This window comes from Thunnus maccoyii, chromosome 20, assembly GCF_910596095.1.
Source record: "Thunnus maccoyii chromosome 20, fThuMac1.1, whole genome shotgun sequence".
NCBI lineage: Eukaryota > Metazoa > Chordata > Actinopteri > Scombriformes > Scombridae > Thunnus > Thunnus maccoyii.
This window is the reverse complement of record NC_056552.1, coordinates 3,727,915-3,754,155: the sequence shown is the minus strand read 5'-3', so window position 1 is coordinate 3,754,155 and position 26,241 is coordinate 3,727,915. Positions and strand designations below refer to the sequence as shown.

Here is a 26,241-nt window from a genome sequence, read left to right as displayed (position 1 = left end):
TTATTCCCCTTCTATCTCTGTCTCTCTCTCTCTCTCTCTCTTTAGAGATCCGTCCCAGTAACTTTCCTTTCATCCTCTGCCAACCTCCTTTTGCTCCCTGGCAGCCTCCTCCTCCTCCTCTCCTCTCTCCTCTCCTCGATCTCCCTCCAGCTCCGGTTAGATAACTTACCGATGTGCTAAAGTCTGCTGACGTGCTGCACACACACACACACACACACACACACACGCAGCAGCAGATGCCAACAGTTATGTTGTATGACAGCTATGAGAGTTGAGTTGTAACAGAGCAGTTGGTGAATCCTAAAAAAAAAAAAAAAAAAGAAAAGCTGCATACACACTTCCTGCACCTGCACCGAGCTGATGCCTCCTCGGATGCTGATCTCGGGTCCAGCTGTCTGCGCTCAAAGACAAATATTCATTTCATATGTAAAGACGGAAACTATAGAGGATGATAACTCTAGACGCAGATGTATTTCTATGATGCAGTTTGGAGTCTGGTGAGTGTTTAAAAAAGGGCTAAACAACAGTTGGTGCGTTTCCATCCACCTGTTTTTATTTGCATTTTCAATTTGCGCACAAAAAAAACCTTCAGTGCTTTTCCATTTGGTTGAGGTGGAAAGATTTCTGTATTGATAAAAAAAAAAAGTGCAATGGAACAGATTCATTGATTAAATGATGACGTGCATGAAGCAAATGACTCAAACGTCACTCAATCTTCCCCTGAAGAGATGAAAACATCAGATCAGAGACTCTAACGTTCCTCAAATTAATACATGAAACACACGGAAATGTCGTGTTTTCTACGTTATTTTTCCACCGTTTGAGGTTTGACTGCCGCTCGCTTCTGAAATGGTTTAACGGCGCAAAAAGCAAAACTTTCCACTTCTTCTTACATCTTCTTTAGTCGACCAACTTTCATTGTTTCATGCAGACGTAGCATACAGTTAGCTTATTTGAGCCTGTTTTTTAGTAAGTTAATCAATTAGTATGTATCAACAGAAAATTAATCTGCAATTAATATGATAAAATTGATAAAATGCCCAACATTTTCTGGTTCCAGCTTCTCAAATGTGATGATTTGCTGTTTTTCTTTGTCATATATGACAGAAAATTGAATATCTGAAGACTAAAAACGATGATGCTGAGCTGCAGAGTTGGTGGTAACGCTCAATAAGACCAACAATACAAGTAATTTCATTCGACCTTAATATAAAAATTAATACTTATTGCAGGTTACAATACCAAGGGCTGCAACTAATGGAAATAAAATGGTGAAAAATGTCGATCACTGTGTCTCAAAGCCCAAGGTGACGTCCTCAAATGTCTGGTTTGGTCCACAAGTTCCCAAAGACATTCAGTTTACTGTCATAAAGGACTAAAGAAACCAGAAAGTATTCAAATTTGAGAAGCTGGAATCAGAGAAATTGCAATTTTCTTTTTAAAATTTACTCAAAACGATCAATCGAGTATCAAAATAGTTGCCAATTCATTTAATAGTTGCAGCTGTAACTGTACCCCTTATGTCTGCAGTTCTTGCACTGTTCCCCTCTTACATAACAATCATAATCATCACAAACACTGCTGCCGCCCAAAGATCAGTAACGAGACACAAAGCTAGAGCGAGGCCTGCAGCTGGAAGGAGGAGGAGGAGGAGGAGGAGGAGCGGTATTCTGCTGGGACCGAAGCACAAAGCCGGCGATGAAGATGCTCCGAACAGAGACGACAACTGTGGTGATTGGTGTGAGAGCGGCTGAGCCTAATCAGAGAAGAAGAAAAATCACTGGTTTGAAACAATCACACTGTGGAGGAATCTGGACTTAGTGGAGCATTTGGATTCAATATGTTTCTTTCCACATGAGCGCAGAGGCTGGAGGCTCGGTTTCACCTCAAACGACCTCGAACATGAACAAAGGGGAGCGAAGCGGAGCGGCTCAATCTGCCTGATGGGTACCGAGGTCGGACGTGACACCGAGAGGCATCGTTTCAGGAGGAGGAGGAGGAGGAGGAGGAGGAGGAAGGAAAATATACTGACGGTGCTTAAAAAAAAACTCTCATCCTCAGTCCATCCACTGCTGCACTTTATCTTCTCCCAGCAGACGCCCTGCCTCTCACCTGCGGCGCTCTGCCTGCAGCAACAGCTGTGTGGAGAGAGCTCAACCAACAGGCACAAAAGACAGCATAACAGATCACAGTTTAATGAAATCTAATGAAACAACTAGCTGTAGCCGTGGTTCAAACTACATAAATGAGTCACCGGTTAAATACCGTTGTGGTATGTTTGAGGAAACAGCTAGAAAACCACTCATGTTGACAGAAATTCACAGGGTTTTTTTTGTCCACTGAGCTAAGAAATGAAAAGGCTCTAGAGGGTGAACAGATTGTACTCGTGCGACTGTGTGGGGATAAAGTGTTCAGTAGCACACACACACACACACGCACACACACACACACACACGTTGGACTAGAATCTCTCCCTCGACAACAAATAGTTTTGGCTTCATGAGAGCGATGCCGTCCGCATAGCTTCGTGTCTTGCGGAGTTTGGACTTGAAAATATGACAATATTTATTTGCGGAGGGATTAGTGGCGGGTCCGATCATTAGAGGACTCCCTGGTGACAGTCAGGCGACACAAATACTAAACACAGCACTGCTGTCCTGTTAAGACGGGATTGATACACCTTTTATAAAGCTGCAGAGACACTTAGAGTAACAGCTTCTGTCTATGATAAACAATCGGGGAAAGTGATTTAGATGGTTTCTAGTAGAGCTGCAATGATTAGGACTATTAACTGATTAGTATATCAACAGATATCTGCAAATATTTTGATCTATCAATCATTTAGGGTCAAGAAAAATGACAAAATTCTCTGGTTCTAGCTGCTCTTCTGTGGTAGTAAACTGATTATCTTTGGGTTTTCAGACAAAAACAAGACATTTTGGGAAACAGTGATTAACATTTTTCACCATTTCCTGATATTTTACAGACCAGACAACTGATGAATTAATCAAGAAAACAGTCGACAGATTGATCGATTGGTTTCTTTCACCTGAATGTCCATCAGGAACACAGAATAACTTCCACCCAGAGAACCAGCCGAGTCTACCTTCCAACCACGTCTCCTCAAAATTAACCTAATCTGCGTTGTTAAATAGCCTATGTTTTATTTAATGTAAAGCCTCCCAGATTATGTTTTTTTATCAACATAATGAGGAAATGTTTATATTGATTGTATGTAGGGCTGTAACTAACATCTGTTTTCTTCAGTTACTCACTGATTCTTTAGTCTACCAAGGTGCTTACATTTCTTGCTTTGTTCCACCAACAGTCCGAAACCCAAAGACGTTCAACCGAGAACAACAGAAAAAAATCACATTTGAGACGCTGTAACAAACAAATACCAACACTTTTTCCAATTTCTGCTGATGGACCGAACGATTTATTATCAATGAAAAGTAAAATGTGAAAAATGTTCATTCAAAGTTCCCAAAGCACCATTGATACTCTTCAAAATGTTTTGTCCAACTACAATCCAAAACCCAAAGATAATTGGTTTATCATCATAGAGGAGGATGAAAACCAGAAAATATTCACATTTGAGAAGTTGGAACCAGTGAATCTTAGTAGTTGCCGATTAATCGACTAATCGATCAATCATTGCAGCTCTAGACCAATCATATTACAAGTCAACGTTGCACATCAATGAGAGGGACTGGGATTTGATGCCACCTGCCTTTGTTTCCAGTATTTAATTCACTCAATTAACCAAAAACACACTTTCCCCCTCTGGTGATTTCATTTGTAGTTTCACAATTGAATTTTCAGAAAATGTACTATATGTGTAACGCCATCGTGACATATATTGATAGACAGTTTCATTAATATGACCCACACCTGTTCCCATCAGACCTCGGAACATCTCGAGATCCTCCATGAGGAGCTGGAGGACTCGGCTGAGGAGAAGACTTGGATACATGAGCGGCATAAAATGGCTGAAAGTGTGCGCGCGTGGGTGTGTGTGTGTACACAAACACACAAAAACATACACAGTACAAAGAAAGACAAAAAAAGTCAATCAATTGACAAGCTGATCTCTCTATAATCCACCGCTGCCATCCAAACATATCAAACAATCTCCAACCAGCCTCGCCCCTACACCACTCCAGCTTCACTCAACACACACGCCGGCAGCGCTGCGGGGATTACGACGCTTGGCTGAATCTACTCCTGAACAAACATACAGATGGTGTTTGCTCAACAACCACAACAACCTGAGGAAACACAGTTTGCCATTGTCATTGGAGGGTAACAAACAACAACAACAACTCCGAGCAGCATCTCAACCCTCAAAAAAACAAAAAAAACTAACTTAACTTCATGTTTCTGTCCACCTCTGACCTTCTTTCCTGCCTTAATTTGCATTTTATGATGTGAGATTTCATATCACTACAGAGGCAGATACAGTGCCAGCCATTCTACAGTACAGTACACACACACACACACATACAGTCGTGAAACACTGCCCACACACACACACACACACTGTGAGTCATGCACAAAAATCACGTTCAGCATCTCTGGTTTCAGCAGCAGAGCGGTGAGGTGAAGGCTTCGGTCCTCCACTGGTTGAGTCATTTTATTCTGGCAGCGAATCGTCTAACAAACAAAAGAAAAACAAACAGCATACGGAGCTGCTGGAAAACAAGCCAGAGACTGTTTATCCAGGGAAAGGGGTCATCGTGTTCAGTTTGTATAGTTAGAACCACGTTTATTCATAGCAGCTGCTCGGGGAAGACGGTTATTCAACACGTGAAAAAAAAACAACCTCCATGTCAATCAGAACCTGTAAACGCTGCAGACTCGCCGTCTCCATTGGCGGCACAACGATTAGTCGATTGACGGAGGAAGATTGATCGCTGACTATTCTGATAACTGAATGATTCATTTAAGTAAAAAAGCAAAAAAAATTTGCAGGTCGCAGCTTCTCAAATGTGAGAATTTTAAGGTTTTCTGTGTGTAATATGAATATCTTTTGATTTTTTTTTGTGAAACATTTTATAGACGTTGATAATTTAAAAAAGAATCGTTGGTTGCAGTTCTAGCATAGTTGTCCTGTTTGTTTGTCTGAAAAGTAGCTTCACAGATTTTGGTGAAATTTGGTCGAAAGTTAGGCCACGCTACCAGGAAGAGCTGAGAAACGCGCCACCATGCCGCCAATTATGAGTTCAAGGAAAATTAGACATGGAAGCATCTTTTTTGTTGTGGATTCTTTGATTCAAGTGAACTCCAGGACGCTGTGACATCACTGCTGGGCATGGTTACGGGTACAACAAAGCACATTTAAGACGACATCCGACCACAGAGACATGTTGAAGGTTAAACCAGCTTTCAGCCAAACGGGGCAGTGAAACGCTGCTTTCAGCCTTTCAAAAACAAATTTCAATCAAAATTTTTTTACCAGATTTGATACATAAAATAATTCAATAAGCCCCCAAGAAACGTTAATTTGCTTTTTTTTTGATAGATCACCACTTTTCAATAATTGGTTGCCATGTTCATCTAGGTGTGACACATATTTTACCAAACCTGTCATTACTCTTAAATCTATTTTGCAAAGTTATAAGAAACATTCACACAACAACAGTTCTGAGTGATCCTGCAATTACGATGGCAGCAGGTGGCGCTACAGCAGGATTTAGAGCTGCAACGATGAGTCAGTTAATCGATTAGTTGCCAACTGTTAAACTAATCGCCAACTATTTTGATAATAGATTCATCATTCCAGGTTCCAGCTCCTAAAATGTGAATATTTTCTGGGTTTTTTTGTCTTTTATGACAGTAAACTGAACATCTTTGGGTTATGAACTGTTGGTCGGGACAAAACAAGACATTTGATATGATATAATTGATATGTTTCATCATTTTCTGACATTTTATGAACCAAACTACTAATCAGTTAATCAAGAATGACAATTAGCTGCAGCCTTAATTTAGATTTTTTGACCTACAATAGATGCAGATTACAAATTTTTTTAGCATTAAAGCATAAAAGTATCAAAATTGGAGGACTGAGCAGACTTGGTGGAGGTCTGCGCTTTTTGACAGTGATATAATGTTCTGTCACTGAGGTTCCTGATCTTTCTCTTGATGCTGCACATTTTAAATCACTGACATTTTCCATCTCTACCTTTGCGTCCTCAGTACAGAAACAGACCTGAGGTGTTATCTAATGGAAGCTGGCACCTCTGGGCCTCTTCATCTTCCACACCTTTAATGAATTAATAAAGACTTGTTTAGTTTCTCTAAACACATCCCAACACAAAGCTCTCACTGGCCCTCAAAACGCCTCCAGGCCCCACAGCTGCAGCCACACCAGCGAGCGTCAGTCTCCTACAATCAGCACCCAGCGGCGGGTCAAACTGGCAGCGGCGCTCTGCTTCTCCTCCCTCCTGCTGACTCTGTAATGATGCAGCCTTGCTGATGAGAGGAAGAAACCCCCCCCCCCCCCCCCCCCGGCTCCGCCGCTGCTGCTGCTTTTCTGCACGACGGCCTTTTCATTCTCGACCCTTTAGCACGACCGACACCTTCTTAACCGCTCGCCTTTACCCCTCTTAACAGAGAGAGTTTAGAGTCTATGAAATGTCAGGAAAGTGGAGAGCGGCAATTATTAGTCGACAGAAAATGATTCGGCGACTATTCTGATCGTTTAAGACACGTTTCAAGCAAAAATGCAGAACATTCGCTCCTTCATGGCTCTCAGATGTGAGGATTTGTTGCTTATCTTGGTCTTGCATAACTGTAAATGTAATATTTTGGGGTTTTAGGCCGTCAGTTGGACAAAATAAGACACTTTAAGACATCACCGTGGGCGCCAGGATGATGTGAGGGGCATTTTTTCACCCTTGACAGATGTTTTATTGACCAAATGATCAACCTAGGGCTGCAACTAAGAATAATTTCCTTTTTTATCAACTGTTCTGTCTATAATATGTCAGAAAATGATGAAAAATCCATCCATGAACAGCCCAAAAATACAAAGATATTCCATTTATAAAGATATAAAACTGAGAAAAGCAGCACATCTTCACATTTGAGAGGCTGGAAAATCGATACTGTCAATCAACTAATCACTACAAAAACTGCCTCCTTATCCATTATCCATGTCATCTTCCTCTCCTCCTCCTCCTCCTCCTCCTCCTCCTCCTTCTTAGTGGAATCTATTAACGATCCTCAGAAACCTCCCACAACATCAGGCGCCTGCTGCTGGCGCACCATTGATCCCTCATTAGAGACTCTGCAGGGAGCGAGGGAGCGTTTTTTTTCCCATGTAGCTTCAGGTCAGCAGGAAGCCACATCGTGTCCTTGGTAACCCTTAACTCTCATGACGTGTTACACACCATCCTGCCTCCTGCCAGACAAATGCTTCTCCTCCAGCACCTGCATCCACCAGCACCTCCCCTGTTCGCTTTTAGGCTCTCTCTCTCTCTCTCTCTTTCTTTCTCTGAGCGTTTCAGCGGAGGCGTGTGGAACTGTGACAAGTCTCCTCACATAAAAAGGAAAACCCTTGTCATGTTTCTGGTGCTGAAATCTATCCTGAATGCAGTGAAACTCCACCACCACCACCACCACCATCGTCCCCCGCCCACCCCGGCCCCGAAGAGGAGCTTTGTTATGGGAATAACAATGGAGGACCCTGGCGTTTGTCACCTTTTTGCTGATCAGGTTACAACGAGTGCAATCGAGACTTCCCTAGAATACCTGCGTCTCACCTGAGCTCCTGTATCTGCCTGTGACTGTATCTCAGATTGGTGTCGGCAGCAAAATAACAGTTCGCTTTTCACTATTTCCTTGTCAATCCAGTTGTTTGGTCTATAAAACGTCAGAAAATGGTTTAACATGTCGATCACTGTCTCCAAAAGCCCCAGGTGACGTCCGCAAATGTCTTGTTTTGTCCACAACTCAGAAAATATTCAGTTTACTGTCATAGAAACCAGAAAATATTCACATTTGAGAAGCTGGAAACAGAATTTGGGTATTTTTTTCCTTCAAAAACAAACAATTAATCGATTATCTAAATTGTTGGCGATTCATTAACAGTTGGCAACTAACTGACTAATGGTTGCAGCTCTAAACTATGTGGATCAGAAGTTGCTCCTTTCCTGCTCCAGGTATCAATAAATCAACACAGACAGCTAAAAAAAGACCCTAAATGAAGGTTGCTGGGTCCAATTTTGGGCACATTTTGGGACACAACCGCTCATGAATCTGAGCTCAGTTGCTTCCAGCAGGATTTCCCCTTCTGATGGTGTCAGTTTCTCCTCTGCAGTGAGTGTTGAGCAGCTTGAGCTGAATTGAAGCCCCTGAAGCCAAACTGTCAACATGGAGTGACTGACTCACATCGTTATTGACAATACAAGATTGTAAGCAGGTGATGGAGGTGATCAGTTGGTGCATAAACAGCCACTCGACCTTATTATAGCTCAGTTAATTGATCACATGCGTTACTTCTCCATTTCTTAGAGATGTAATGTGATGGTTTGATGGAGATTTGACAAGTTGTGACACGTTTTCTTATCATTTTTTGACATTTATAAGACTAAAATGATCAATAGTTTTGCCTTTAGAGAAAATAATCAGCTGCATTTGACTAAAATCATAAGTTATCCAGCATTTTTTCGGGGAAAAAACGCGAATAAACGCCTTCCCGATGTATGGAGGTGACTGGAGATCATTTCTTTTTTCTTTTTTTTAAATCATTAAATAACCTCATAAAGAAACAGGCAGGTGTGTTACCAAAGTTGGCAGACTTGAGACACCTTGGAGATGTGTCCTCTATCACCGTCCTTTAATCTACCAGCCGTCCCCCCGGTGCAGCAGGTGTCTCTCCGCGGCATCAAGACGCGCGGTCAGCGGCATTAGGGACGCGCGGTCAGCGGCATCAAGACGCGCGGTCAGCGGCATCAGGACGCGCGGTCAGCGGTGGAGAAACAGAAAAAAAAAACTACCAAACAGCTGCCTGTCTTACCTTGTAGACATTCTCCGTTATACGGTGCACCTCGTCGGTCCGGGACATCCTTGTTGGCACGTCAGTAATAACCATAGACTAAGATTTCCTTTTGGATGAGGTTGAGATGATTTTCCTTTCCGAACTGTGTGTTGCGAGAAAAAAAAAATCGCAGCTGTTCGCGGGGAATCGTGGCTCCTGTCTGCCGGTAGACGAGCTCGTCTGGCGGTGGGATCCCTGCTTTTATAGGAAAGTCCTCCGCTGCGCCCACACCGGCTCCCCACGCAGCCAGTCAGGCCGTCGGTGCCTCTCGGTTGGAGCGCAGAGGTGGACTCACTCCAAGAGGGGCGGTGCTGCATTCAGGGGCGGTGGGAAACCAAAATCGCAAACGGAGGATCCAGAACAGGATGTTAGAAATTTAAATGTTTTATACAGTGAACATGGCTTTTTCATAGATGCCTCCCCGAGGACCTGAGATGTTCTTAGGCTCTCATTTCGATTACAAATGGTCTTAAAACATTTATTTTCTCTGTTGCTTTTCAATAATGTGCAATTCATCCTCTGTAGGCCTATTGAACTATCTAGTATTATTCAGTAGGTTACTGCAATCTTTTACTTAAGTGAAAGTGGCAATAATAAAGCAGAAAAGTACTCCATTACAAGCAAAAGTCCTGCATTAAAAATATCATAGCATATTATAACATATATATAGTTAATTCTCGGTGTTTGTGCAGTGGAGGCTTCAAGTTTCCACATCACACTTGATATTGAATATCAGTTGAATATTGGACCAGGATTGGCTTCCAAACTAGTTGTGATAATATCACAAATCAAATGAAACTTCAGTGAAGAAAAGTAAAGTATATCTTGATGTTGAAATATGGAATTTGACACAGAGATCCTGTTCAAGACAAGGCCTCAAGATCAGGTGAAGAAGAATGCAATATAAGGTCCCTGTTATGTCAGTTGCTATCATGCTTTAGTGGTGCATATTTCCAAACAACTTCTCAATTAAAGTAGCACAAACATGTTGACATACAGTAGGACTGGAGCTTAGTGAGGCTGGATATCTGGAGGGCTTTATTTACAGTAATTAGCCTTGACCACAGAAACCCAAACGTCTCTCCGTTTCCAACTGATCACCTCAGCAGGTGAAATCACTGATGGGTACTTCCCGTCAAGGAAAAGTGCTAATCAGCAGGTGGAGTCTTTGATTGGAAGAAAGACTTGCAGACTCTTCACTTTCCACGAAAGGTGATTTGACACCCCTAATGTGGTAAAACATTGATAATACGACCTCTAGATAAATAATAGAAATTTTAATTGGACATTTTTACTTGTTCAAATTTTAAAACAACTGAGTCACTGCATGGATTTTTATTTAGGTTATTTATGATGTTTAGTTCTACTCCACCTTCACATGGTGCCTGACTGAAACCTGGTAAATAAACATATACTTGTATATCAGCATTAAGTAAGACGAAGATGAAGATGAAGAAGCTGTTGCATATTCAAGTGTACAAGTCACGGACAGACAGAATGTTGCTAACCTGGATTCTGAAGAGCAATGACCAAACCAGCATCTAACAGGTCTGAAGTGACATCTGCAGGTATGTTTATATGCTGTTAAATGTGCTACAGCTGAGAAGATGACGTTAGCGGTGCACTTTTCCCCCATGAATGTTTGTTTGGTGGCTCATTCAACAAGCTAAGCTGCAGGACAAGACGTGTGTTCATGTTTGTAAGTTAGATGAGAAGGAGACTTTAGCAGGAGAACTAAGGTGGGTTGTAGTTCAGAGTCTGTAGCTCTTGTGTCGTGTTGCAGGATGCAATCAGGCTCAGTGTGACCGTTCACGTTGTCCTCTCATGTTTCGGATCAGATTTCGGCTCGAACATATACGGATGTATTTCAGAAGGTGACATTTAAAGTAAAGAATGAGAAAAAGTAGTGACATCTTGCTACTATAGTTTGTTTTAATGGTTTGTTGACAGAGGTTGAGCTGAGGGGCTACATAAAGAGCCAGTATAAGATAGCCTTGACCACAGAAAGGAGTTGTTTTTCACATTAAAACATGCAAAGATATTCCAGTAGAGCCCCAGATTGAAAACATAGACCTGTGAATGTGCATGATATATCTCCTTTAATTGGAATATTGTAATACTAGGGCGCACAATCAAGAATTAAAAGTAAAATTTCTCCATTTTGGTTTCTGATTTTTTTTCTCTCTAGTCCACTGCTTCGCTGGTCCTTTTAATTTTTTTTAGTTTTAACCAAAAGCAAGTGTGACACTGGGATCTACGAGCTTCACAGTGAGTCCGTGAATGCAGCATAGCATTTAAACAAGCCACGCCTCCTCCGCTGTGTCACGCGCTGCCCACGCCGCCGCACGCCGCCTCTGCTACACCCATTCAGAAGACCTGACTGAGCATCTCCATACAGAAACTGGGCCAGTTTCAACCCATTTATACAACACACTTATATATATATATATATATATAATAACGTCAAAACACTTTAACATTTGTATGATATTCCTACAATATTCATATAAGCTCTTATACTATGTCTCTGTTGTATCTTATAGTGAGTTTTTGCTGAATAATTTTTATTTTTTAACTTATATAATTCTGTATCTGACATTTTATACCCCTATTGGAGTGTTTTTTGGGTTTTTTTGACAATGCATCATTCAATAAAGCTGGAGAAAATCTGTTTACTCTGCTCTATATTTGTGTGGCTCCACTCCTTTTGGCTGAGTGGGCTCTGGTGTTTCTGAGTGGGATGCAGCCACATTTTCTTGGATTTCAAAGCCTTGTAAGGTGGGTTAGGGAATCCTACACATTTCTGCACGTCACGATCTGAAGGCCTTTGAATGAGAATTTATGAGAAAGAGACGAAGCGAGCAGAAGAAAGAAACAGCAGACCAGCGAGAAAACACAGAGAGATTAAATCAGAGGTGGAAGATGTACTCAGATCCTTTATTTAAGTAAAAGTAATAATACAGCAATGCAGCTTTATATACAGTTAGCTAGTTTAGTCCAGTGGTTCCCAACCAAAGGATCGTGCCCCTCCAAAGGGTCAGCAGATAAATCTGAGGGGTCGTGAGATGATTAATGGGAGAGGAAAGAAGAAAAAACAAAGTTCTGATACACAAATCTGTTTTCAGTTTTCGGACTTTTTCTCTAATCTTTGATTTTTGCTGAAATATTGGATCATTTGAACATTTATTGAAATGAAAGCATGTGAGAAGTTTAGAGGGAAAAATCACTATTTGGTGGAGCTGTTAACAACTCATAGACATGTGAAATGTGACCCCGACTACACACTGCTTTTTGTAAGACGTCAAAAGACAAAAAGGTTGGAAACCACTGGTTTCATCTTTAACAATGTGTTGTATTTTAAAAGCTTGTTATATTATCCATAGTGTCAAATCGTCATCTGAAAAGTAACTAAAGCTGTCAAATAAATGTAGTGGAGTAGAAAGTATAAAGTAGCATCACATAGAAATACTCAAGTAAAGTACAAGTACCTCAAAATTGTATTTAAGTACAGAGTAAATGTACTCAGTTACTTTCCACCAGTGGATAAAATAGACAGGATATTTCATGGCTGCTGGCAGATCGGATAATAAAGTGGAAAATAAGCTGTGTTGATTGTCACATCTGATTAAAGCACGTCCCCAAGACACCAAACTGCTGACATTTAATGAAAATCAATCAGGCATGTTTGATCTTTGCCGGAGCAAACACTAACATTCACAGTGTCAGCGGGCTATTGATTTACTCCTCTGAGACTATTCAGTCCCCGCTATTATTGCCTATAATTGAATGCAGGCTTCCATTATGTCTGTTGAATTCAAATCCGTCTTATAGCCTAATTATACACACAATGAATACTGTATGTAGCTATTAGGTCTTTGTGATGAAATGTCTCAGTAATGTAAAAAAAAAAATACACAATTAAATACAGTTTAAAATTAAAAAAAAGATGAAACGCTGTGTCATTTTCAGCAGTCAGAGACGTGTCAGACTTTCAAATGAACTGTAATATGCTGATGAAGACTTGAGACTGATGTGGACGTCCCCTCAAAGGACTTAAGACTTGAACCATAATCATTCCTCCTGTTCATACTGACCCTTCATAATGCATTTACAATGGAAGTGACGGAGGACAAAATCCACAAAAATCCTCCTTCTGTGCAAAAAAAAAAGTATTTAAAAGTTTATCTGAAGCTAATATGAAGCTTCAGCGTCCAGATGAGTCAAATCAATTAGATATCTTTCAACGTTACAGTCTTTTTAGTGCCAAAGTCCCTCTTTTTGTTACTATACTTCCACCGCAGCTCAACAGGGAAACACTGTCCGAGGAAACACAAAGAGGGAATTTGATGCTAAAAAGACACTGTGGATTTTGGCCTCCATCACTTACATTGAAAGCACATTTGAAGGAGATCCTCAAAGCAAGAAAAACATGTTTAATGTTCATATGGACACCTGACTGTTGTTTTAAGACACACTTGAAAAATGGTGGACTTATCCTTCATAAATACATCATCACATCAACCCTGCATCCTTATCCATGTGAGATTTCTCAAGTTTATATTTATTTTTCTGAATAAATGAGGACATACATTATTTAAAATAATCAGAAATGAACTAGAATCTGAGACAAACATCCTCTTGAATGAGGAAGTGAGACAAAAGAGACAAAAACGAGAAAATTATTTGTGACGTCAAAACTAGTTTGGAAGCAAATCCTGGTCCAGTATTGAACTTACACAAGTGTGATGTGGAAACCTGAAGCCTCCAGTTCACAAACACTGAAAACAGACTTTACAGTGAAGTAAGAGACATCTTGACACAGCAGTTCAACTTCTGAAATGAACAATATTTACACAGATTCAGAATATTTAATGAGGGAGAAGGAGAAAATGTAATTTTAAGGATTTTTAACGAGTCATTCAAGATAAAGTTCATTATCTTAAAACGTGTCTTGAGGGAACTTTAAACATGACAGCGTGTTTATAATGAAATCACTTGACAGCAGTGGAGGTGTAGTCAGGTAGGCAGAACTCAGGTGGGCAGCACACACACACACACACACACACACACACACACACACACACACACCTACACCTGAAGCGTCCATTCAGCAGCTCCTCTTCACGTCCGTCCCACTCACCATCGTCCTCTCAGGCTTCAGATCCACGTCTGTGATTCATCAGCGCGGTGCTCTGACATTCAGGTTTCTTGTCTGTGCGTCGCCTACACTCCCACTCACACACACACACACACACACACACACACAGCACCTGTACTGTGTTGCTGCTGCAGCTGCAGGATGGAGCCAGTTCATTCAAGAAGAGAACATCACTGTGAAGTGGATTTCTGTAAGTCAACAATGTCAAATTGAAGCTATTTCAGGCTCGCAGTATACCCGAGCGATGAATCATCCATATAAAGGCTTTGTTTGAGGAGGTTAGTCCAAGGCCACAGTGTACACTGGAACATTTAATAACAATATAATGATAATAAGTTTATTTATATAGCACCATATAGCACAAACAACAAAGTGCTTCACCAGCAAGGACAAATAAAAGAAAGTAGGAAGACAATCAAACACAATAAAATAACACAAAATATATAAATAACATAGAACAGCTGTTTAATGTCTGTAGAAATGTAGATTTGTATTATATCTTAAATAATATATAATAAAGATTGTGTGTTTCAACCTTCCAGTATCTTCATATGTAGATTAAATCTATACATAACATACACACTATTAATTAATTAAAGCATAGTTATTAATCTGCTGGTTTAACAGAATCTACTCTACTGGTTTCACCTACTGGTTTTGGAACTGGGCTGCAGAGATTTCCTCCCATTCACACCAACTCTGCAGCATCTTTAACTGTCTTTTGTACTTTTTAATTCTTCTTGTAATTATTTATTTTACTATTTTTTACCATTTTTTTTGGGGGGGGGGTTCTTTGCATTAGTCTCCTGATCCATATTTACCTATTTATTTTCTGTTTGTTTGTCGATCGCTTATTAAGCACTTTGAGTTGCACTTGACTTGTATGAAAAGTGCTTTATAAATAAAGTTTGAGATTGATTAATTAATTGACGTGTTAGTTCTTTGTGCAGCTGGCTATGTGCGCTGGAGTGTTGTCATGTTGAAACAGAAACATTAAGAACATTGTTGTCAAAAATATAAATGGACGCTGCAGAAGCTTTAAAGGTGGACTATGTAAGAACTGTTCTACACTCCAGACCAGTTGGGGGCAGCACATCACCAGGAAGTTGTGGTGTCTGTAGGACTTGCTTAAGTTTCATAGCAACATCAATCCAGTGCTAATGCTAAGCTAACATTTGCTTAAATAAATCTAACCTAGAAGAAGAAGTGCAACCTCTTCATCCTCTCATATTAGACTCACTGTTGCCTCTTGAGGCACGTAGCGGTATTACAAGACAGGTCTAAACATAAAACGTCTCTGACATCACATCGAAACTGTTATCTCGTCAAATAATTTTAGTTCATTTCTGAATGTTTTAAACTAAAATTCTCACATATTGCACCTTTAAGATTCCCCCTTCATGGCAACTAAGAAGACTCCAAACCATGAAAAACAGAAGACAGAAGTTTGTCTCTTGCTGCCACCTTGTGTTCAATCATAGAAAAATAACCTCAATAAACTGTAAACATAAAAGAAGACAACAGAAGAGATATGACAATAAAAAAAACACTTTTTATTGTAAAAAGAATGTACACAGAGAGGAACAACTTCCAAATCAATTTCAAGACGACGCGTTCGATGAAAGGAGCAGCCTGCCGACGCTATCGGTCATCAAGTGTTTTCATGTCTGCCAGATTAACTGATTTACAGATTACAGTCAGATGGATCTTCAACAGATACGCCAGCTTAAAGCTCGACGAGCGCAGGCCGCCGTTTCTACACGAGTGAACCTGAACGTGATATGAACGGTAAAATAATTAACAGGATATCACTCAGCAGGTAAAGATCCAACTTCTGTCAGGTTATTATTAGCTTGAAGAGATTAACAACTGTTGTCCGGGGGGGGGGGGGGGGGGGGGGGGGCCTCTGACGATATGATTAGCCCTTTCTCCAATGACACTGAACTAATCCACAAGGAGACCAGAGAATTAGATTAGTTAAGCTGCTTGGAAAGGGGTCAGACTGAGAATATCGTGTGCGCGTGTGTGTGTGTGTGTCGGCGGAACGGACTCTTATGCAAATGTTTTCCGCGCTTTAGAGAAAGTTCCAGGGCGGGTCGAATAACTCGGTATGAAAGCTCGCGGACAAGGCCCGCACTGTGAGCAGATTATGACACACACACACGCCTTAAAGGGTCAGTGCACCCAAATTACAAGAAAAACATTCAATCTTTTTGCTTTCTGCTACGGCAGCAAATTACCGATGTAGCTCCAATATATCGTCTCTTTAGGCGGTGACTGGATCTCCTTTTAACGAGTTTAACAGCTCAACACCTTGTTTTAACGAGATAAGTTCTGCCATATAACGAGATAAAGCGGGATAGTGACGCTGAGAAAAGCATCCTGACATCTTCTAAGGATCGTTAAAACAAGAAAAGTTTCTCATTATAACAAGAAACTGAGCCGATCTTGTTTTTTTCACGGTGGCAGCAATACTTATTTTGGATCTCTTACTGTTTTCAAAGGGAATATTTCTTCAGTCCTCCCAACGAAAACTTTTGATAACGAGGTCTGCTAGTTTTATAAATGTAACTGACGTGGAGGCAGAAGTCTCAGAGTTGGATTAAGATGCAATAAATGATTTTTTCATTATAAAACAATCTGTCAATTATTTTCTCGATTAGTCAGTTAGTCGTTTAGTCTATAAAATGTCTTGTTTTCTCCCGACTTACAGCTTACAACTCAAAGATGTTCAGTTTCCTGCCATAAACACTAAATAAACCAGGATATGTGCAACTTTAAGCTACAATTTTAGCATTTTCCCTTAAAAAAAATGACTCAAAATGATTCATCAGTCGTCAAAATAGTCGACAGTTTTCTGTAAATTGACTAAGCAACAAGATAAAACTAGATGTAAGAGGTTAAATATATCTTTCTGTGATTTGAGTAAAAATGACCCTTTAAAAACTTGAAGATAGAAATCATATCCATCAGGAGGAGACGATGTTACGTTGAGTAAATACATACGTGCATTTCAGTTTAATTAAAAATGATTTAGTAGTGAACACAGTAGAGAAATAACACTAATGAAACAAATGTTAGGCACAGTTATCTGATCTCACAGGTCTTCATGGTTCAAATCAGCATTTTTTTTTCTTTCCGCTGCGGTGAACCGGTCCTCCACGACGAAAACAGCGGCCGGATGTGATGAAGGAAGCCCAGAACCTGACTGAGAGCGTCTGCTGCTGCTGCTGCTGCTGTCGTCACAGGCCTCTGAAGGACAGAAGAGTTCTGCAGCAAAATGTTTGTGTGTGTGTGTGTGTGAATGTTTGTGTGTGTGAATGTTTGTGTGTGTGTGTGTGTGTGTGTGTGTGTGGTGGAGAAAAAAAAAAAGTCCAGCAGCCTGCGGGTCAGCTGAAGGAGGTCAAGAGGTCAAGTCAGTGTTCCTACGCGGCCAGCAGCTCCGGCTCTGCCTTCTTCTTCGGACGTTCCCTCTCTGAAACAAACACAGATTTATGAAAGGGCAGCAGAGGTCAGACGTCGACGACGAGCATCACTCTCTAAAACCAACCAGCATCATTTACCAAAATATAAAATCTGAACAACAACCTCCTCATCGGGATCATTCTTAAAGTTCATATAAGGCTGAAACTGTAACACACGACCTGACAGGCAACATAAAACTTGTCTAATACATATAAAACACACACACGCTTAGTGCTGCAGGACTTAATTAATACTTAATCAATTGATTTCTCTTATTCACTTTTATTTCTTTTGTTGCATGTTGGACAACTTATGTCTGAATTTATTTCAGTTCTTAATCTTTTCATTTCTAGTCAGAAAACAGTTTTCTATTGTTTTAATTGGCGTTTTAATGTTTTTATGTTGTTTTTCCTGCATTCTGTAAAGTACTTTGACTTGCTTGTGTATGTTATGAGCTGTTATAAAACACTTGTGTTGCCTTTTGTGCAGTTTTTTGAACAGACTTGACAAACAGCTGTGCGCTGCTGTGATAAACGATGTTTCTGCAGATTATTAATTATGTTTCTGCAGCTCTTCTTCTGACTAATTCACACGTTTGTTGCTTCGTCCTCACAAACTAAAAACTGACCTGTTAAACTAATGTTGCGTGACTCCTCCAGACCGCAACGTTTTTATCTACACTTCCATTTGTTTTTCACTTTTAACCACAAAGGATCATAAAATATCTGATTTACTACAAATGTTTATGGTGTTTTCTTTTCTCAGAGTCATAATTTCACAACAACCAGGATCAATACATGAAACTAGAGTCCCGCCTGAGCTGCTCCAGACGTTACAGATCAGTGAGATCAGATATGATAAAGAAGGACAAAGTTCAGGACGCATGAAGGAAAAAGATAAAGAGAGAAACAAACCCGGCTTCTTCTCCTCTGTGGCTTCGGGGACGTCTGGCAGCTCGTCTGAGGGAACTTCAGGAAGCTCGACGTCTCCCTGAGACAGTTTATTACAGATCAGAGACGACACGCCGTCAGCAGAAAGATACGAGCGTCGCTTCGGGTTATGGATTATTACGGATGTGTGATCTGATCAGATCTGAGTTTTTAAACATAAACACGGTGACAGTGATGGAACTAACCTGAGTTATGGCCTCCAGCTCAGCCAGAACAGCGTCTTCATCTTCCTGTGATAAAGATCCGGCCAACATGTCGTCGATTTGCTGCCAGAAAACACAAAACTGTCAGATTTCTGTTCAATCAGTCAAACTTTCTTCAGACAAAAAAACCTTTCAGACGAAGTGGAATCCAAACTGCTGCACATGTGATCGATGAACACACAGGACGGTAAATACGGATCGAGAGATTAACGCACAAGACACAAGTAAAATATTAAAATAAATAATAAAACATAACAATAGATTAGAAAGAAAAGGATTTAATAAAAGCTACTTTAAAAGAATGAATTGAATAAGATGACAATAAAATAAGTAAATGATAAGAGAACAGTTACAGAGCAATAAAAGACTCAAAATAAAATTATAAAATTATAAAACACTTCACAAAATAAATAGATTACAATAAAACAGTTAAAGCAACATTTTAAGTCCGAGCTAAACAGATGATTAGAAATATCAATAAAATATAGAAAATATTTATATTTTTATGAAGTGTAAAAAGACGATATGTTCATGTTTATTAGTTCTACTTTCAACTACTTTATATACAGTTAGCTAGTTTAGTCCAGTGGTTCCCAACCTAGGGGTCGGGCCCCTCCAAAGGGTCAGCAGATAAATCTGAGGGGTCATGAGATGATTAATTGGAGAGGAAAGAAGAAAAAACAAAGTTCTGAGGGTTAAGAGTTACATTGTTCTGTATTTCTGACATTAATGGGAGACTTACTCTCTGGTACTCGATGGCGTCTTGAGTTTCATCCATAATCCGTTCCACTTCTTCAATAGACATCACCTGCAGCGTGAAAAGAGAGTAAAGAATCATCAGACACGAAACGACGACGTCGTTTCTGAAGGACGTTTCCAGGACGTTTAACGCCGTTTACCTCGTGCATTTTCTTCAGACAATCGTTTCCGACTTTCAACCCTTCGATGACTTTCCTTTCAATCTGGACAAACTCCAGGTCTTGAACCTGAAACGAGCAGGAAATAGATGAACTGTCAGTTTCACTTTAGCTGCTGCTAAGCGTCAGTCCAGTCCTCCCATCACTCCCATCACTCCCATCACTCACCATGCGCTCCAGGTTGCTGATCTGGTTCTCCGTCTTGTCTAGAAGCTGGTCCTGGTAGCGCTTCTTCTTCAGCAAGAGGAGAGCTTTCCTGTTTGAATCCAAGCGAGAGTACAGTTAAAATCTCTCTGCATGAAAGAACTATTAAAATACAATTTAAAAAAAAGATTTCTGGATAAAACATTCCCAAGAAAAAATAAATCATCACCAAAATACATATAAACCTACAATCTCCCATCAAAACTATCTAATAGTAAAGTTATATTTTAAAAAACATCCTCTTCTTGTTCTGCTGCTGAAATTCTCAAAGAAAAAATGTGTTAATGATCCGTTCTGTTGTCATTTCTAGTAAAAATGGATCATTAACGTATCAGGATGTTTTATCGTTGGAATATTTTTCATTCTCACTCTTTTTTGCCATTTTTCAGCAGCTGTTTGGCTAAAAGTCTCTCCTTCTCCAGCTGCAGGTTGATCCTCTTCTGATACTGTCGCAGTTTATCTCTTTGCTGTTTCAGTTGCTGCGGTGACGGAAACACAAGCAGGTTTAAGCAGCACGTACGAGGAATTAGCTTCAGTGTTGTGGTTCATAACAGTCAAAATATGCACAGGATTATGTAACTGTAAATAGTATAAAAAAATGAAATTTACAATAAAAAAACATGTAAAATATATTCTAAGAGAGAAGAGCTGCTGCAAGTTTAATGAATAAACATTATAACTACATAAACCTGCAATATACACTTCAAACTGATTCTTTAATAACATACAGCTGCTGCTTTTAGGTGAATTCATTTATATTTTATGTCATTTTAGTTTGTTTTAATCTCTTTGTGTTTTATAATGTGTGTCAACAGTATTTTATGACCCCTAAAGTGACTTAAAGTGGACCACAGACCCCCATTTAATAAGATTTCTGCAGTATCACTTTACAGGTACTGGTTTTGGGGCTGGTATTATCATTTTTTTAAACAACACCCAGCCCTAATTATACCCCTCCTTACCGGGGACCCCCTGGAACCCCCTAAACGACCCCTGGGGGTCCCCGGACCCCACTTACAGAACCACTGGTTTATAGTATTTTAGTCGTTTTAATCTCTGTGTGTCTCATAATGTGTTTCTGTTTTTATTATAAAGCACTTTGTGTTTTGAAAAAAAGGTTTTTATTATGATAATATTATTATCACCAGCAGAGTTTGCTGCTCTGTCAAAAACAGCAGCTATAATACAGCTGTCAAATATTTACAGTCAAACACACACCCAGTAACACACCAGTAACATACCAGTAATACACCAGTAAGGCAAAACCTACATTATGCTCCTCGGGACAATTCTGCATACATGTAGTTAAAGAACCACTTTGTAAAATTAGTTAAATTCTGACCTTTTAAAATGTGATTTATGGTATTTGCTACGTGCATTTTAAAGGCAGCTGAAGTTAATCAACATACAAACATCTTAAAGTTTATATATTTTTAGATACATTAAAGCCGAATTGAAGAGTTTCTCCTACAGACAGCTAATCTATTAACATTATATTGTATTAATAAGGTTATTATCATTACTGACACGCGCTATTATTAAATTAACACATTTTTTAAAGCGGTCTGGCGTGACGAAGCTAACGTTAGCTCGCCGTGACTCTCACCAAAATCGCTTTGTCTTGTTCTGTGACTCGCGTCTGTTTCTTCTTTCCAAAAATATTTCCCATCCTGACAAAGCATCCCAGCTACAGTCCGCAACCAGGAACGGGTCTGAGTGTGGGACTGGAATCCGATTTTAAACTGGTTTTCTAACTTGTAAGAAGCAGCCTAGTGAAGCTTCTCCTCCATTATTTGTGTCCACACCCACAAGCAGGAAGGACGGAGAGCGGTTAGGGACAAAAAGGGCCAAATGATAACCCTAGATTTGCGGAAAATCTCGCGAGAGTGAGAGATTTTAACCCAAAACATGATCTTTCTCCAACTCTAAACAAGTGTTTTTTGTGCCTTAACATAACCAGACCTTAACCACAACGTTGTCACATTATAAAACTTAATTATATTCTACAATGGCAAACAACACGTACAAATCTCACAAGAGTTTCGTAAATCTAGGGTTACCACATAAACACGACCCAAAAACTGTAGGAACGAGATCACATTAAATAATAATAATAATAATAATCTTTATTATAGATCACTTTTCAAATCCACGTTACAAAGTGCTTCACAAATAAAACAGACAAATCGTAAAATCATTAGGTTTAAAAAGAAACAACATAAAAAAAACAACTTTTGTTTAAAACAAGAAATTTTAAAATTAATAAAAACAGAAATAAAAGACAGTTCAAAGAAAATAAAAACTCAAGTGAAATCGGGAAAGACTCTGATAAAAAAAAGCATTTTATAACAAGAGACTTTAAAAGAAATCACTGACTCAGCCGACTGACGTCCAACGTTAAAGGTGCAGTTTGTGGAACTTAGCAGCATCGAGCAGAACGGACTGGACAGGAATAGAATATAATATTCCATTGATAAGTATGTTTTTATTAGTATATAATCACCTGACAATAAGAATCATTGTGTTTTCGTTACTTTAGAATGAGCCCTTTATATCTACAGAGGGAGCAGGTCCTCCTCCATGTTGCACCGCCATGTTTCTACAGTAGCCCAGAATGGACAAACCAAACACTGGCTCTAGAGGGGGGGGGGGGGGGGGGGGGGGTTGTTTGTTTGCTCAGATATCTCCCTTCATGCTCGTGTCCCACAGTATTTTTTAATTTAATGTAATTATGTTTATCTTGTCTTCAAGATTTCAAGAGGTTTTATTGTCACTTGCACACAGCAACACAGCAGACAGGAACACTGAAGGCAGTGAAATCTGACTTCTTCAAGCTCTACTTCCAATTAGAGTTTAAATTAAAATATTTACAATTATATAAAAAAAATTCAAAAAGGAGAGGAAAATAAGAGAGAGGAATATATATATATATATATAAATATACATTATATTGCACATAAATGATGGCTGATAAATACTTGTGATAAAAATATAAATCTTGAGTTTTTAGGAGGTTTTTATAGAAGCTTTTAGCTTCCTGTCTCCTTTAAATTCACATATAGCTGAGTAGATGCAGGTAAAAGTGTGTTTACTGTATATATTACAATGTTTTTGGGTCCATATCAAATCTTTAAATCTTTCATCAAAAAATATTTTTTTTAAATTTGCAAATAAACAAACAAATAAATAAGCTTTCTGTGCCCTCCAGTGGTCACAATGTGTAACTACGTCTATTTCAATTTATTATTTTCAAAGTGTTCATCAGAATAAGTTTCAGTATTTATGAATTAACGCTGAGCATCTATAAATATTCTCTTTTGTAACAATTTTATTTTGAAATTTGTAACCAGACATCTAGTAAAACTACTATATTTGTGTCAACTTTGACTGTGATCACTTCTGTAAAACACTTTGGTCAACATTTGTTTTGAAATGTTCTCTATAAATAAATTGACTTGACTATAAAAAATAATGACATGAAATATTGTTGTTTCAGGACCAGGATGTAAAAACAAAAAAAAATGGCAAATGAATAATTTGTATTAACATTTATTCATGAAAAGGTGGTGTAGAGACCACAAAGTGTCCATCCAGACATGAGGAGGCGATACAGGAGGAAATACATCACACAGCTAAACCACAGTCTTTAAAAAGTAAAATCAGTGCACAGATAATCTTACAAAGATTGCATAATATAAAGAAAGGTTATAAAACTTCCCAGAAATAGTGCAATTTTACCACCACCAGGAACAAAAAAACAACAAAAACCTGCTCCGCTGTTAATAACAATGAAATGCTCTTCTTTCCACAGAGAATTCCAATATTTTGGTTTTCTTTATGTGAAATAATTCAAACTGGATGTGATGTTTTGTGTTTTGGAAGCAGGAGTAAAGAGAAGTGCAAAAAAAACCCCAAAAAAAGCTGATGTTATTTGAGCTACATGTTACCGAAACTGACGGCTGAACACATGAACGTTGGTGTAAGTTTGCTTTGTGAACACAAACCCTTCATTGCACTTGGGAAAACAAATATAAAAAGAAATATAGATTTATATATATTTATATATATATATATATGACATCAAGAAACCCATCCATGCTGTTCACACATGTTCACCTTAACGCAGAGCCAGTGTTTTTCATTTGTCCCCCGATCTGAGAGGAACGAGGCTACATGTGTGCAAAAAAAAAAAAAAAATGCAGACAAGGTTTAAATAGTTTTCATATTTAAAAAACACAACATAGCATGAACTCTCACTCACTTCCTCAAGTCATTTGAAGCTTTAAGTTTCTGTAAAATAGACGAATGTTTGCGGTTTTATATCTTTAGAATCTTTCAAAACATGATTCAGCAAATAAACTCTGTTAAAGATGAAATGAAGCTTCTGCGTGAACACATGAAAGTAACAGACACCTTGTGTGAGACGTCTGAATCTGTCAGTCGGACACATGACGCAGTTCGTGGGGACAGAAAATGTATTCAGGATGGATATTTTTTATTCAAATCTTCATCAGTCATATCAAAAAAAACCTTTACTTGGTTGTCTTTTTTAAAAAAAAATGGGGACTTTCAAGCTTCTAGATGAAAACTCCCCAAGTTCATTCTGTTCTACGGAGGTGGATAAAACAAACACACCTGACAGCATGATTCACTTCCTCTATGAAGCTTATGTTGAGTTTTGAGGCCAGAGTTCATGTTGTGGTCGCACTGAGTCACATCCTATTATTTTGTCCACCCTCTAGCCAGCAGCCCTGAGGCTCGTTCTTGAAAGTAAAGGAAGCTGCTCAGTCTGTAGGTAAATATCTCCCTCCCACGTCTATTTATCATCAGCAACAATATAAAAAAACCCGACAAATCACTTTTTTTTTTTCCTCAAGTCTGTTCAACAAAGTGTCTTAAAATTCCCTTTAACCAGGTCGTCTTCTCACCTGAATGTCATGAAAAAAATTACAATTTATCGATTCGCTGACGGGTATCTGCACCAGCGACATACCTGCTTGTACAAATACTAGATTATGCAGCTACACACATTTTACACAACACCACAAAAACAAACAAACAACACACACACACACCAAAAAAAAACCAAACAGGCTAGATAGTGTTAACAGAGACACGGTTTGCGTGTAAAAGTGGCACCAAAGTGAAAAAAAAGTGACGACAGGAGCCGTTTACGAGCCCTCCTCTCACTGGAGGTACATTCAGAAAAATATCAAAAAAAAAAAAATCAACAGCTGAGAGAACGCTGAACGCAACCTCAAGCTTTTAAACACCTCTTTCCTTGCGTTTTGAGGTTGTCGCCTCCTCCTCCCTCCTCATCCTCCCTCCTCCTCCTCATCCTTCGGCTAATGACGTGTGACGAGGGCGGTGTGCTACATGTACTGGTGTGCATATTCTACACTACATTCCCAAAGCTATGGGCTCTAGTTCAAAAGCTTAACCTGTAGAGAGGAAGGCCACAGGGGAAAAAGATCTGGAAAAAAAACCAAAAACTCTCTTCCTGAACATCCGTGCGCCACATTTCAAAATAAAACAAAGCCTCCTCGTTAGCGTGCATGCTGAAAAACACTCAGTCCATGGAAGAGTTTTAAACGTGGGGTCTGGATGTTAGAAGATGTGCATGCGTGTGCTGGTGTAAAACGAGGAGAAGGGGACTCTTCTTCTTCTTCTTCTTCAACCTCGCAGAAAATAAAAAGTAAGTAGGAGGCTTGTAGCATCTTGTGTAGCATCTCTCTTCTCCAGTGTTAGTAAAGTAGGCGTTATGACCTTATTCCATTGAGCCACATCAATAATAGAACTATTATGCAAACTATTTATGCACATGCTACTGACACTTTAAAAAAAAAAAAAAAAAAAGTACTTGTCAGTGTCGATGTGTGAGGAGGTGTGTGTGTGTGGTTCAGAGATGTGCTGCTTTGGTACGATCGTGGATGGATCCCAGTTCTGGTAGTGTTTAAAAAAAAACCAAAAAAAAACACACTTCCACAAACACAACATCTGGAGAGACGAGCAAACACGCTTACAGTAACGCCTCTCACAGAGGAGGACAGACAGAAAGGTTTACAAAGCATAAATATTATATATTATATAGATTTTTTTTTTGTCCATTTTCTGACTCCCTGTGAAGATTAAAAAAAAAAAAAAAAAACACCGTTAGAAAGAGGAGAAGGTGTCGCGTCAGTGTGTGTCGAGAGGAAAAACAAAAAACAAAAAGACTGCAGGCCCCCTCGGTCAGTGCGATTCAGAAAAACACGGAGCACCAGTGGACGAGGGTCACGCATGCACGCCTCAGAGCCAC

The 26,241-nt window shown here is 39.4% G+C and overlaps 2 protein-coding genes and 1 long non-coding RNA gene across 9 annotated transcripts in view; 1 reads left to right on the top strand and 2 right to left on the bottom strand.

Moving 5' to 3' along the window:
* baiap2b (BAR/IMD domain containing adaptor protein 2b) overlaps positions 1-9,385 on the bottom strand; it is a 93,505-nt gene extending 84,120 nt beyond the window's left edge. For 3 of the 7 annotated variants that reach the window (XM_042397876.1, XM_042397877.1, XM_042397880.1), the window contains exon 1: positions 9,026-9,385. In XM_042397876.1, coding sequence (XP_042253810.1) covers positions 9,026-9,100 — 75 coding nt within the window. In that variant the 5' untranslated portion in view covers positions 9,101-9,385. The remainder of the gene's footprint in view (positions 1-9,025) is intronic. The other 4 variants (XM_042397882.1, XM_042397884.1, XM_042397879.1 and 1 more) reach the window with 2 other exon arrangements.
* Positions 9,386-10,170: 785 nt separating this feature from the next.
* On the top strand, positions 10,171-11,480 carry LOC121887221. Its single transcript, XR_006092942.1, has 3 exons — positions 10,171-10,258; positions 10,473-10,614; positions 11,235-11,480. It is a non-coding gene; the product is annotated as an uncharacterized LOC121887221 (long non-coding RNA).
* A 5,709-nt stretch (positions 11,481-17,189) lies between these two features.
* chmp6b (charged multivesicular body protein 6b) lies at positions 17,190-21,770 on the bottom strand. The gene is made up of 8 exons (XM_042398576.1): positions 21,550-21,770; positions 20,313-20,422; positions 19,908-19,995; positions 19,722-19,808; positions 19,565-19,630; positions 18,805-18,885; positions 18,584-18,659; positions 17,190-17,679 (listed from the first exon to the last, which is right to left on the bottom strand). The coding sequence occupies exons 1-8, from the start codon at positions 21,610-21,612 to the stop codon at positions 17,630-17,632; spliced, it is 621 nt and encodes a 206-aa protein (XP_042254510.1). The 5' UTR covers positions 21,613-21,770; the 3' UTR covers positions 17,190-17,629.
* Positions 21,771-26,241: the final 4,471 nt, after the last annotated feature.